The sequence below is a fragment of the Coenobita brevimanus genome, chromosome 55, assembly GCF_032717465.1.
Source record: "Coenobita brevimanus isolate Jiangsu-jjx chromosome 55, ASM3271746v2, whole genome shotgun sequence".
In the NCBI taxonomy this organism is placed as follows: domain Eukaryota; kingdom Metazoa; phylum Arthropoda; class Malacostraca; order Decapoda; family Coenobitidae; genus Coenobita; species Coenobita brevimanus.
The window spans coordinates 19,427,957-19,442,440 of record NC_137008.1 but is presented as its reverse complement, the minus strand read 5'-3'; the positions used below and the strand labels follow the sequence as shown (position 1 = coordinate 19,442,440).

Below are 14,484 nucleotides of genomic sequence, written 5' to 3'. Positions count from 1 at the left end.
GGTTTCCAACCTTTTCTAATTCTGGCCCCCCTCCCCTTCACTGAATGACACGTTCCTTGTTCCTCCCTTCCTCAAATACTGTATTTTACTGGCGTAGTTGGCACATGTTAGTAAATATCATAGATTCTTAATCTTTGAAATTGTTTAGATATTCAGATAACTAGATTTCTTATTCATATCTTAAATATTTTCTCCATATTTAGAAACGACTGAATTCCATGATAATTCATAGTTTTCAAATATAATTACCCTCTTTATCAAGCCTTCACGCCTCCCCAGGCAGCCCTTCGTGGGGGGCGCGATCCACAGGCTGGAAACCACTGTCCTACAATATGCCATCACAGTTATGGGATTGAACGGAGATGCTGCCAGAGATCCCATGGCTTGAACAACCATCATCGGGTGCATAGGGCTAGGACATGCAAGTATGTACAAATCGTTCCTGACGAAACGAAAAGTATTAAAGGGTTGTGGAAAGCTTAACACGAAAAGCATCATCATACTGAAAAGACTAACACTGAAAACAGCAACCTTTTATGAAGAGGAGCTCTCCAAGCTACAATAATCGATTGACCCCCTCCCCCCCAAAAAAAAACAAAAAACAATCAATCCAAGGGCTGAATCTTTGATTTTGCTATGTGACCTTGACCATTAACAGGATGATGTCAAATCGAATTCCCTCCTCTGTGGCTGACCTTCTAACATTCCACTACCTTGGATTTAGGTCGAATCAAAATTATTTGAATTATAGGATCGAACCTTTAACTGTGCCCTGTGACCTTGATCTTTGACTAGATCTTCTTAAAACTGAGTCACTCCATCCTTGCCTGACTTACAAGTGTTCCTCTATTTTGGTTTAAATCGGATCAAAACTTAGTTGACCTTACCACGCAACTCTGACTTTTTTTTTTTTAACTGTTATTCTTACAGTGAAATCACTTGCTGACCCTCAACTCTCCCACCAAATTTAGAATAAAGCAGACTAACACTGTTTGAGCTATACTGTACACAGACTAAAACACACACACACACACACACACACACACACACACACACACAACACACACACACACACGTTCCGCCCACAGATAATTAAAAATGATTTAAACTTAGGTGGCTAAGAAGAAACATTAATACAGAGAAACCCAACCAGAGGGCCGGATATGGCCTATCGGGATATCCTGTCCGACACCTTCCACAATTCAAGTAAACTGTTTCATGTGCAATGTTTTTATTGTTACCTTATATCTATCACTTAAATGGTTAATTGTATGAATGTGACTATGGTAAGTAATTTATTGAATACTGTAATTAATTTTCAAAATACCAATGAAGAAACTTAGGGCTGCTTCATGTGTTTTAGTTAATGATGGATGCAGGGGTTGCTCAAGTCCCAACCACCATCAAGTACCGATAGGGGTAAAATTAATACTTAATGATATTGTTATAAATTGTTAGATCTGTAAGTGACTCTAGTCCCTAGTATGGGATGAAGTATGCTAAATGACAGGAGAATGTTGGTTGACGAATATTACCCGCGATGGTATATCATGTGATGATAGATGACTGTGATGCCAGTTATGAAATCTACATACTCCCACATGATCATCTCTATACTGACTCATTTCATGTCCACCTCAGCCATGAAGATGATCAATGAATAAATGTCAGGTAATTACATCTCCTTTTTTTCAGCTTCACTTTGGGTTTTTGAGTACCTGTGAACGTGTAGCATCACTTCTGATTGCTATTAATCTTGTGTGGTCTGAGGTTCATGCCTGTGTTCGGGACGTTTGGGGAGTTCATAGCTTCTTTTGTAGCGAAGGAAGTTGGCCATTGCAGAAGGATATTGGTTTATGAATCTTTCCTAAATTATGGACACCAGGGGCGTCTGCAGGATTTCTTGTAGGGGGGGGCAAAATAAATTATACATACATGTGCGTTATAATATATCAAAATACACACTCCAAATAGGCATAGGCATATACTTACATGAGTTACATCACTTACATCAAATGCACAGTGACAAAATGCATGAATCGACTCAAATCACTCAATCATCCTTGAACAAGAACTGAAACAGTCGAATTCAAAGGGGGGGGGGGGCAACTGCCCTCCCTTGTCTCCCCCCCCCTCTCCGAACGCCCATGATGGACACCGACAATACGTGCAAGAGCAGATGCAAACAATAACAAACTGAATGAGGTGGAAGAACTGAGCCCACATTGAGAAAAGTAGTTTATTGGAGAGAGAATAATTTCGATCCAGCCTGAAGGGGGTCCAAGTTGGTACACAATGTTGTATCTTCCCAGTAAACAACCTTTTTCCACATATGGGTCTAAATCTCCCTTTTGACATAGTCGCGGTACTATGATATGAAAACACGAACCTCTCCAATCTCCTTGGTTAGGATGTTTAGAAACGCCTATTCCTTGCGAGTTTACTTCAGTTCATGGTTCGTTACTTTTTGTCATGCCATTTATGTACACTGTGTCGAGAGTAAACCACCACAAGCAACAGAGAAGGGAAGAATGAAGTGTAACATGCAGAATAAATTGCTAAGGAAGACGTGATTGATAGTTTCCTAAAGCAACGAGTATGTCGACCAAACTGAGTAAAGTGATGTCTGACCTTGCCGCGTCGGATCCATTCAGCTAGAGTGGTGGCAGACTGGACCAGGGCGAGGTCTTCAATGGGTGGCAACGGGGTATATTTCCGACCAAACAGTTTGTGGTAAGCACAAAAAATGCATCTCCATATCACCGTCACAACCCACCTCGCCCAGAAGAGAATGTGCCTGCAATAACAAGAATAGTGTCAGGAGAAGAATCGAACTGATGATCGTTGTTTTAGTGTATAGTGTATATATATATATATATATATATATATATATATATATATATATATATATATATATATATACATATATATAAAGTCTTTTCCAAAAAGTCTTTTCCAAATCTTGTTGAACAGAATAGAGCCAGTAATTGATAAAATTTTAAGAGAAGAATAAGCGGGATTTAGAAAGGGTCGAGGTTGTAATGATCAGATTTTTATTGTAAGGCATCTAATGCAACAAGCTAATGAGATGAAATGCCACTTAACATGTGTTTTGTGGATTTTGAAAAGGCGTTTGATAGTGTTTCACGTGAAGCTATGTTGAAAATTATGAGATTCTATGGTATGCCAGAAAAGTTTGTAAATATTATTAGAAGCCTGCATGAAGGTACTTTTTGTAAGGTAATGGTGGGTGGTTCTTTGAGTGATTCATTTCAAGTTAGGTCAGGAGTGATTCAAGGAGGAGTTCTTTCGCCATTGTTGTTTGTTTTGGTTATGGATTATGTTATGAGAAAGGTTGTCAGGAGAACAGGTGCAGGAATTAACTGGAAAGAAAATAAGAAACTGATGGATTTGGACTATGCTGATGATATTGTACTGATTTGCGGAAGTATTTACGAGATGCAGAGGGTGCTCGATTGTCTGGTGGAGGAAGGAGAAAAAGTGGGAATGGTAATAAATTGTGGAAAGACTGAAATTATTAATATGAACGTGGAGAACCAAATCGATTGTGTAATTGGGAATAATGTGGTGAAGAATGTAGAAAACTTTAAATATCTGGGAACGATTGTGTCATCTAATGGATCATTAAACAATGAAATTGAGGAGAGGATTAGACAGGCTTGGCGAGCTGTTGGAATGTTGAAATCTGTTTGGAATAATAAGATGCTTTCGGTACATACTAAAGTGAAAATTTACAAGTCCATGGTTAGACCCATTTTAATTTACAGGCATGAGTCATGGTACAGTACAATTGCAACAGATCAGAAAGTATTAGGATTTGAGAATAAAATACTGAGAAGGATTCCTGGGGTAAAGTGGCAAGACAGAGTTACAAATGAAAGAGTAAGGGATATTACGAGAGTGGAACCAGTTAATGAATATGTGAGACTGTCTCGCTGGAAGTGGCTGGGGCACATATACAGAAAAGAAGGTTGTTTAATACAGGATGTGCCAAAGTGGATTGCTAGAGGAAGAAGAGGTAGAGGTAGGCCGAGGGAAACCTGGTTGAGCACAATGAAAAAAGAAGCAGGAGAGGAGTGTTGGTGGGACCTGAAGGAGATGGAAAGAGACAAATATTGGTGGAGAGAGTTCATTGAGACCCTATGCATCCCGTGGGGTGCCACAGGAAATGATTGATTGATTGATTGAACAGGGAACAGAGCAGGTCATATGAAATAAAATTACAATACAACAATTTACCAGCTAAACACAGAGCAACTGTGTAGAGGAGTCGTGTGAGCCAAGGGATGGTCGTAGCTCTGCCGTTAGTAAAGACTCCGCTATAAGTCTAGTCAAGTCATCTCGTGCAGTGAACATTTTTTTTTTTTCTGGCCTATCAACCATTGGGGCAGTAGCCCCTGGTTATTAAGGCCATATATATATATATATATATATATATATATTTATATATATATATATATATACATATATATATACACACACACACACACACACACACACACACACACACACACTTCCATGCATACATACAGACACACTTTCAATGAAACGTACATATATATATATAATAATTTTAATCTTATTTATTTTTTTTGTATTTTTATTTTTATTTTTTTCTTGGTTTTATATTTTTTATACCTTATATTATAAAGAAAAACTAATCTAAAGACCCTAAAACTAATCACCTAACAGACAAATCGCTAACCTATACTAAATCCTACAGAGACAAATAGCTAGACCTACACTAATGGTAAAAATACCTCGACTAACAGAACACCATCGACTGCAGATATGTAATGCCTTTCTACATGACATACCTGCACTCATCACCTGGTGACTGTCAGTCGAGGCACAACCTAATATAGGGGACATCAGTATATGAATGGGAACCAGACGAGTCAGGAACATTTCCATATAGGTCAGCTGTCGTCCCTAATTAGAATAACTTAAGCAAGATAATATAATGTATTTACATAATTTGTACAAAAGGTGAAGAACCTCGCCCAGCAGACCACCATCGACTGCAAGTGCCCAATACCTTCCTATATTGCACACTTGCACTCATCAGCTGGTGACTGTCAGGCGAGGACTTGGCTTAATGTAGGGGACATCTATACTAGAAATAGATCAGTGGGAGGAGGAACTACACGTCTTAACAAGGAGGTCTCCATTCACAAGTTTTTTCACTTGTTCCACCTCCCCAGCACAGCCATCAATAACCTTCTTAATCATGAAGGGATTGAGACTGCTCAAGGGAGTGGAATCTAGAGCATGGATGAGAACGAATTCAGCATTATTTACATTAATATCTAGAGGCAAACGAGTCTGGGGACGTTCTGTCTGGGGCCTGTCAGTCCGTTGATCAGTCAGGGGTCGGTCAGGACAAGCTCCCCCCCTGAGGGGGGGGGAGGCAGTAGGGGCGTCCTCTATAGTACCACTCCCCCCTAGCGGGGGAAGTGGCAAGAAGGAGAGAAAACAATCAAGGGACAAACAACCGGGGACCACACACCTAAGTCTGAGGTTGCCCTCTCAAACCACTCCAGGGAGGCCCGACCGTGTTTATTCACGCCCCAGAGCGATCAGTAGGGGGGACCCTCCGTGGGCGATAAGCAAAGGTAAACTCAATTTATTGGAACAGACACCTACTGTTCAAGACTAACAGGGAGGGGAGGTAACTCAGTACTAGCTAAACCTAAGCGTCACCAGAAGGGTGAAAAAAAAAGAACTAATGCCGGTGAGGCAGCCCTGAATACTAGAGAAGAGCGCAGCAAAAAACACGTCTACACTCTCCACGACCATGCATCAAAGTCCCTCGCAGTGAACAATTTTTTTTTTTTTTTTTTTTTTGGCCTATCAACCATTGGGGCCGAAGCCCCTGGTTATTAAGGCCATACATATATATATATATATATATATATATATATATATATATATATATTTAAACATATATACATATATATACAAACATATATATATACATACACACGCACACACACACACACACACACACACACACACACTTCCATGCATACATACAGACACACTTTCATGCAAACGTACATATATATATATATATATATATATATATATATATATATAATAATTTTAATCTTATTTTTTTTTTTTTGTATTTTTTTTTCTTGGTTTTATATTTTTTATACCTTATATTATAAAGAAAGACTAATCTAAAGACCCTAAAACTAATCACCTAACAGAGAAATCGCTAACCTATACTAAATCCTACAGAGACAAATAGCTAGACCTACACTAATGGTAAAAATACCTCGACTAACAGAACACCATCGACTGCAGATATGTAATGCTTTTCTACATGACATAGCTGCACTCATCACCTGGTGACTGTCAGTCGAGGCACAACCTAATATAGTGGACATCAATATATGAAAGGGAACCAGACGAGTCAGGAACATTTCCATATACGTCAGCTGTCGTCCCTAATTAGAATAACTTAATCAAGATAATATAGTGTATTTACATAATTTGTACAGAAAGTGAAGAACCTCGCCCAGCAGACCACCATCGACTGGAAGTGCCCAATACCTTCCTATATTGCACATTTGCACTCATCAGCTGGTGACTGTCAGGTGAGGAACTTGGCTTAACCCCTACACCGCGGGCTTGTTTACCAATGACTTGCGTGTCCTGCGGGGTTATTTGGGCTCCGACAGACTCTCAAAAAATATTTGCCAAAAATCAGTTATTAGTCCTAGAATAATAAAATTACATATGTTTATGGCACATACCTTCAGCTTTCTCCTGGAATGATTGTTGAGCCTTTGTCGGTTACCATAGGACTTGTGGAGACCTCTGAAGTAGGGTAACAAAGTCTCCACTTTACACTTCCCGACAACCCGTAATATGATTACCACAGCCAGATACAAACACTATAAACAGTATTCTACAATTTTCAAGTAGTTTGGGATCCATACTCAAAAAAAAAAAAAAAACTGTGAAAGCAATGGAAATTACGAGCGCGTCTGATCGTTGTACTGCCACTAGTTCGCTCTTGGTACTCTGTCATTTATTATTCATAAAACCCCTCACACTTTATATTTCTATTACTATATAACACTTATATATATCTACAGTCTTTATCCATAAGTTTCCTTCAGTAGTATTAGTTTATTGTCACTGTAGGGATTCAATTTCTTTCAGTAAAATACGTAGCATTCACTTTCTCGTTCTGTATACTAGCATTGAGAGTGAATGTCACTTTCATCTTCACTTTCATAACTCATAGCATTCAGACATGCTAGAGTGAAACTTTTACTTTCATTACTCCTAGGGTATATACTCGTATTCTTATAATACTACTCATTTACATTTCTATTTACGTTCTCTATTTTATTTACGTTATTTACATTTCTATTTTATTTACACTGTGTTATGCTCTGTCACTTGAAGTAACTTATAAAACTATTTTCCATTGTTCACGTATATTTACATTCATTACTTTCACTTGCTGTTTACACATTATTTACACATTATTTACAATTCCACTTGCACTGTTTTACTCAATAGAAAGATCGTAGTCACTCTTTTATCAATTGTCAGCCCTTTACCTCTTTCCACACGAGGTTTAGTAGGGGGTAAAGGTCACAGGACCCTTTGCATGGGGGTGAAAAAGTCCTTGAAGTCAGCAAGAAGAAACATACGTACCCTCACTTCGGAAGATGAGAGTAAACTGATAACGGAGGGCCGGGGTGGAGGCCTACTTAGGGGATATTCAGAGCTACCAATGTTAGCTCTTGAAACAGCTATGTCTAGTACTGAAATGATTGACAGGAAATCTAGACAATACATTATAAATTAGGTAGTTCCAGGTGAATGTAAATATCACTTAGGCTTCTCCCTTCTCTCTTACATGTATATTTATTACGAAAATAGATTATACGGCATATTTCAAGGGGGAAAAAACAGCGAAAATTAGCGAACGAGTGCACGTGAGGTGATAATTAGCCAATTCCAGGTGTATGGCACTCTCACTTACCTTATTTCTTTCTTGCGTATATTATTTAGTATAAGAATAGGACATAGGGCTTATTTTAATGGACGAAATCAGCGAAAAATTCCAGGGAAGATTTACTTAGCGTAGCACGGCGGGGCAGGCGAGAGGATAGGGTAATGGAGGGGGGGTAGGGAGGGGAGTCAAGAACGGGGAGAAATGGCTAAATTGTCAACAATGGATGGGAGTACAGATGAGATTAGGAGTGCTGACTAGTGTTGGACATTGGCAGTACTGATAGATGATACAAGCCCCCACTTGGAAGCCCGGGTGAATTCAAAATAACACAGAATCACAAACGCGACGCCCCGCGGTATGATCCCTTGCTCCCAAGCGTCACGAAAGTGACGCCCCGCGGTTAAGGGGTTAATGTAGGGGACATCTATATTAGAAATAGATCGGTGGGAGGAGGAACTATTTAAAATATGTCAACTGTCAACCCTAATTAATATTACAATATATACATATTTACTGTTCATAAAAACCATAACCACGCAGTAAAAAAGTCACATCACTCTAATCAGTCCGGTCTCTCTCAGGAAAGCCATCAATTTATCAGTCATAACAATGTCCCCATCACCCAGGATGGTGGAAAGGGTGAAGGGGACGTCTACTGCACCACAGTAATTTATAAGTGAAGCACGTTCACGAATAAATCGCTGACAGCGCAGGATGATATGACTGATAGATAACACCGCATTACAAATGTCACAGTGCGGTGGGAAGCGTCTTTCCATATATGGTTTTATGTGGGTTAAAATGGTGGCATTAAGCCGTAACCGTGCCAACACTTTTTCTTCTAGGCGACTGGGACAGTTGGCAGTGTCCCAGTCGCCCAGGTACGGCTTACAAGTTGGAATATTTAGTCTGGTCCACTGACCTTGCCACAGAAGATTTATTGATTTCTTTCCGAGAGATAGACTCGACCGTAGATCACGAGGAACGTCCCAAGTCTCCTCGAGCTCTACAGCCGACTTTGCAAGTAAGTCAGCCTGCTCATTGCCGTAGATACAACAATGACCAGGCACCCAGATCAGCGTGAATGACTTGTTGCATGAATGCAACTTATTAACGATGCGGCCCTGGATCTCATGAGAGTCCGTAGTGCAAGATGCAATTGCCAGAAGGGCTGATTTTGAATCTGAAAATATGACAAATGAGTCATGCCCAGAATTGAGAGCATAGTCTATGGCTTTGTCAATAGCAAAAAGTTCTGAAGTAAACACAGATGTATGAGTTGGCAACCGATACCTGAGGGCACATTCAGTCGACCACACACTTGCACCCACACATTCACTCGACTTGGAGCCGTCGGTGTACAATTGATGGGACCCCAAGTGACGAACAATGATGTTACGAAACAAGTGGTGGACCTCCGCCTCCGGCGCCTTGGCCTTTGGTGCTGGGAGCCATGTAACATCGACTGTAAAGCCGGGTGGCTCCCAAGGGACTATATTTTTAAGCACCAACTTGTCACAGTCACTGGGGTCCACATCAAGCTCCTGAGTCAGTAAGTGGAGGCGAGCGGCAAGTGGCCGACGCACCCCCCGCAGAAGGTGGTGGTATTGACGCAGGGGGGTACAGGCCACATTGCCGATATTACTTTTTCTTAATGTCCTTATGCCGTAGGACAAGGCCAGGTGGTCACGGCGAATACGGAGGGGAGACACATTCGCCTCCACTTCCATACGAGCCACACGGGTACACCGTACAGCTCCAAGACACATTCGCAAGCATTTATTCTGTAACACATCCAATCCTTTCAGCGTGGCATCAGATGCCGAGCCATACACCTGTGCGCCATAGTCTAGCTTTGATCGAATAAGGGACTTATACACCATTAATAAAGATTTTCTGTCGGCACCCCAGGTAGTACCCGCTAGGTACTTGAGTACATTTAACGGTTTATCACAACGAGCGAGCAAAGTATTAACGTGAAGTTTAAAATTCATTCTACGATCAAAATGTATTCCTAAAAATTTTACAGAATTTTGAAAAGGTACTGCCTGATTATCCAAAGTTAAGCACAAATTAGGTACGTTACGATTAGTGAAAACTATAGCGGCACACTTACGTACGGAAAACTTAAATCCCCACTGCAAGGCCCATTGGTGGACGGAGTCAAGGGCTGCTTGAATCCGCCCAGCCGAAAATTGTGCATTACGGGAAGAGTGCCATATTGCACAATCCTCAGCGTAGAGTGAGTATTTAAGATTCCTCGGGATGGGAGCTGATGACAGAATATCATTGATCATAATACTAAATAAAGTAGGACTAAGCACAGTTCCCTGCGGCACCCCGTTTTCCTGGATAAATATATCCGATGTTACGTTACGGGGCAATTTGACAGAGAAAGTTCTGTTCCTTAAGAAATTTGAAATAAAAATAGGCAAATTTCCTCTTAAACCATAAGTATAGAGCTTCATTAATATACCGTGTCGCCATGTCATGTCATAGGCTTTATGGATGTCCAAGAACACCCCTATCATGAATTCTTTATTGGCAAATGCCTCTGCAATACAATGCTCCAAATTCATTAAATGATCTAGTGAACTTCTGTATTTACGGAAGCCACATTGTTGATCATTTAACAAATTCTTCGACTCTAAAACAAAAAGAAGCCTATTGTTAACCATTCGTTCCATGACCTTACATAGACAAGAAGTCAACACAATAGGACGAAATGAAGTGGGATTCATAAGACGACCAGCCTCTTTGGGTATCGGTATGACGTGCGCAAAGTGCCATGAGTTTGGGAACGTTCGAGACGCCCAAATCTCATTGTACAATGCTAACATCTTAATCAGGTTGTCCTGATTAAGATGCTGGATCATACCGTACGTGATGGTGTCTGGTCCAGGGCTGGTGTCTTTACAGGATTTAAGGGCAAGGAGAAGTTCATCTAGCGTAAACTCTTGGTTGTACGGGGAGTTTACGTCTTCTGTTGCAAAGTCTAATATCTGTAGCTCAGCCGTGCGTTTATGATGTTGGAAACGCGGGTCATAATTGGCTGAGCTACTTACATGAGAAAAACTCCTGGCGAGGATGTTAGCAACGTCCACGGGCTCGTCATAGACGTTATTATTTACTTGCAAGGTGGTAATGGGGAAATATGGGCCTTTATTATTTAATATTCTTATGGTGGACCAGACTTTACGTAATGGTGTTGTACGAGTCACCGTGGACACAAAGGACCGCCAGGAGTCACGTTTGGCCCTTCTTATTATTCTCCTTGCCTCAGCCCGTGCCTGTTTGTATGCAATAAAATGTTTCTCAGTGGGCTGACTATCAAAAATCCTGTATCTCCTATTGCGTTTTCTTAATGCTTGTCGGCAATCCGGCGTCCACCAATGTGCTCTATGCTTCGCATGAACTGTAGAAGTCTTGGGAATAGCAGCCTCAGCTGCGTGTAATATGGATTGGGTTATATTTTCGACCTTAACATCTATGGTCTCCCCAGATATATCTAAATTGGCGATCCTTGAGAAGGATCCCCAATCTGCTTTCTTATAGTTAAATTTTGGAGGTGGAGGGTCCGAAATGGTGTCACGTGTATAAGAAAGACAGATGGGTAAATGATCACTTCCCAAGGAGTCGTCGTAAGGATCCCATGAGAGATCTTGATGTATACCAGGGGAGGCCAAAGATAAGTCAATGGCCGAAAAGTTACCAGTACGATCATCTACACGAGTCGCTCTACCATCGTTCAGAAGACAGAGGTTGGACTGTAGTATTAGGTCGGCTACTTGCTCCCCACGACCATCAATCCTCAAGCTACCCCATTGATAGTGATGGGCGTTAAAATCGCCCAACACTAACTTATTCCCAGGGAGGTGTTCCACTAGTGAATTTAAAGCATCACTATCAATGGGGCCATGTGGAGGACAGCACAGAGAGCAAATAGACAGATACGTGTTATTAAATTTTACTCTGCACGCGACCGCTTCCAGAGTAGAATTTAGAATCACTTCCGTTTGTGGGTGTGATTTGTGTGTGTATATGGGTACTCCGTGACCTTCATATCTTCTATACGAGCGATAGTGTCTGAACTGTGGAGGATCAGGATGATCCTCCAGGCGCGTCTCCTGTAAACAAACAACGTCTAGCCTGTGTATTGACAGCAAGATTGCTATATTTTGTAACTTATTCCCAATACCTCTACAATTCCACTGTAATACAGTGAAAGCGACGGTTTAAGATTTACGTTGGGGGCCAGTGTGTTTAGGCTTTTTTTTGCCGCCCGCCAGAAGGCGAGCGACTACCGGTGGACCTATCCCGGTGCTTGCTTACGGAAACCTCCATATTTTCATCAATTACGAGGTTCCCAGATTCCACCGAGGAAGAGCTACCCTTCCTCTCCCTCGCTGGGCCAGGAGCAGGAAGAACATGAGGACGTGACTTAGTAAGGGTGGTCATATTACTCTTACAAGAGTTGTCAGGCTTCGTTTTAGGCTTGACTGACTGAGAAGCAGCAGCAGCCTGAGAGTAGGAAGTTGTAACAGGGGTATCAGGTTGAGAGGTGGATTGGACAGGAGGCTGAGATGGAGAGGTAGAATGTGTGACAAGAGGAACCGGTTCAGGGTCAGTCTGTGTCCCAGCAGAGCACATCACGGGACGGGACATCACCGCCGAAGCATAGGACCTATTCGGCGTAGGAGTTGCATGCAACTGCTTCACCTTTTTCCTTGCTTCATAGTAGGAGACACCCTCAGTCGCTTTCACCGTGCAGACCTCTTTCTCCTCCTTCCACTTGGGACAATCCCTAGAGGAAGTGGAGTGAGCACCCTTACAGTGAAAGCAACAGATAGTCTCTGATGTGCATTGCTCAGCATCGTGACCCTGTGTTGCACATTTGCCACACACTGACTGTGAAGCCCGACAATTCTTAGCAATGTGCCCATATAATTGACACTTCATGCAACGGAGTGGGTTGGGGATATATGGTCTTACATTAACAATTTCGTAACCAACTTTGACATGTGCCGGGAGTGAAACCTTGCCGAAAGTCAAAACAATAGTGGCCGTCTTCGTCCTTATGCCTTCAGAAAATCTAGTTATAAACCGGGCACCAATGACATCTTGCTGAGCAAGTTCCTTTATGATGTCTTCCTCACTCATCACCATGAGATCCCTGCAAGTGATAACACCCTTGCAAGAATTCATGGATGTTGGGATCTTGGCCTCGAAATCATAGCAGTGGAACTTGCGCAGCTTTAACAAGTCCTTAACTTGGGAGGAATTACACGTCTCTAAAAGGTCTCCATTCACAAGTTTTTTCACTTGTTCCACCTCCCCAGCACAGCCATCAATAACCTTCTTGATGATGAAGGGTTTGAGACTGCTCAAGGGAGTGGAACCGAGAGCATGAACAATCACAAACTCCGCATTTTTTACATTAATGTCCAGAGGCAATCGAGTCTGGGGCCGTTCTGTCTGGGGGCTGTCAGTCCGTTGATCGGTCAGGGGTCGGTCAGGACCACCTCCCCCCCTGAGGGGGGGAGAGGCAGTAGGGGCGTCCTCCATAGTACCACTCCCCCCTAGCGGGGGAAGTGGGAAGAAGGAGAGAAAACGAGCAAGGGACAAACAACCGGGGACCACACACCTAAGTCTGAGGTTGCCCTCTCAAACCACTCCAGGGAGGCCCGACCGTGTTTCTTCACGCCCCAGAGCGATCAGTGGGGGGGACCCTCCGTGGGCGATAAGCAAAGGTAAACTCAGTATAATAGAACAGACACCTACTGTTCTAACTAACAGGAAGAGGAGGAAAATGAATACTAACTATCCTATCGAGCACCAGAATGGTGAAAAAAAAGAACTAAAGCCAGTGAGGCAACCCTATAAGCTAGAGAAGAGCTCAGCACACGTCCGCTCTCTTCACAACCATGCATCAAAGTCCCCCCAGCTAACATTTTTTTTTTTTTTTCCGGCCTATCAACCATTGGGGCCGAAGCCCCTGGTTATTAAGGCCGTGTATATACAGTATATATATATATGTATATACATTTAAACATATATACATATATATACAAACATATATATATACATACATACACATACACACACACACACACACACACTTCCATGCATACATACAGACACACTTTCATGCAAACGTACATATATATATAATAATTTTAATCTTATTTATTTTTATTTTTTTTGTATTTTTATTTTTTTAATTTTTTCTTGGTTTTTTATTTTTTATACCTTATAATATAAAGACAAACTAATCTAAAGACCCTAAAACTAATCACCTAACAGACAAATCGCTAACCTATACTAAATCCTACAGAGACAAATAGCTAGACCTACACTAATGGTAAAAATACCTCGACTAACAGAACACCATCGACTACAGATATGTAATGCCTTTCTACATTACATACCTGCACCCATCACCTGGTGACTGTCAGTCGAGGCACAACCTAATATAGGGG

General features: G+C 41.5%; 1 protein-coding gene across 1 annotated transcript in view; it reads right to left on the bottom strand.

Annotated features, from left to right (window-relative positions):
* LOC145401269 (fatty-acid amide hydrolase 2-A-like) overlaps nucleotides 1-14,484 on the bottom strand; it is a 232,849-nt gene that overhangs the window by 134,463 nt on the left and 83,902 nt on the right. The window contains exon 4 of the mRNA XM_080273598.1: nucleotides 2,632-2,797. Within this exon, the coding sequence (XP_080129724.1) occupies nucleotides 2,632-2,797 (166 nt within the window). The remainder of the gene's footprint in view (nucleotides 1-2,631; nucleotides 2,798-14,484) is intronic.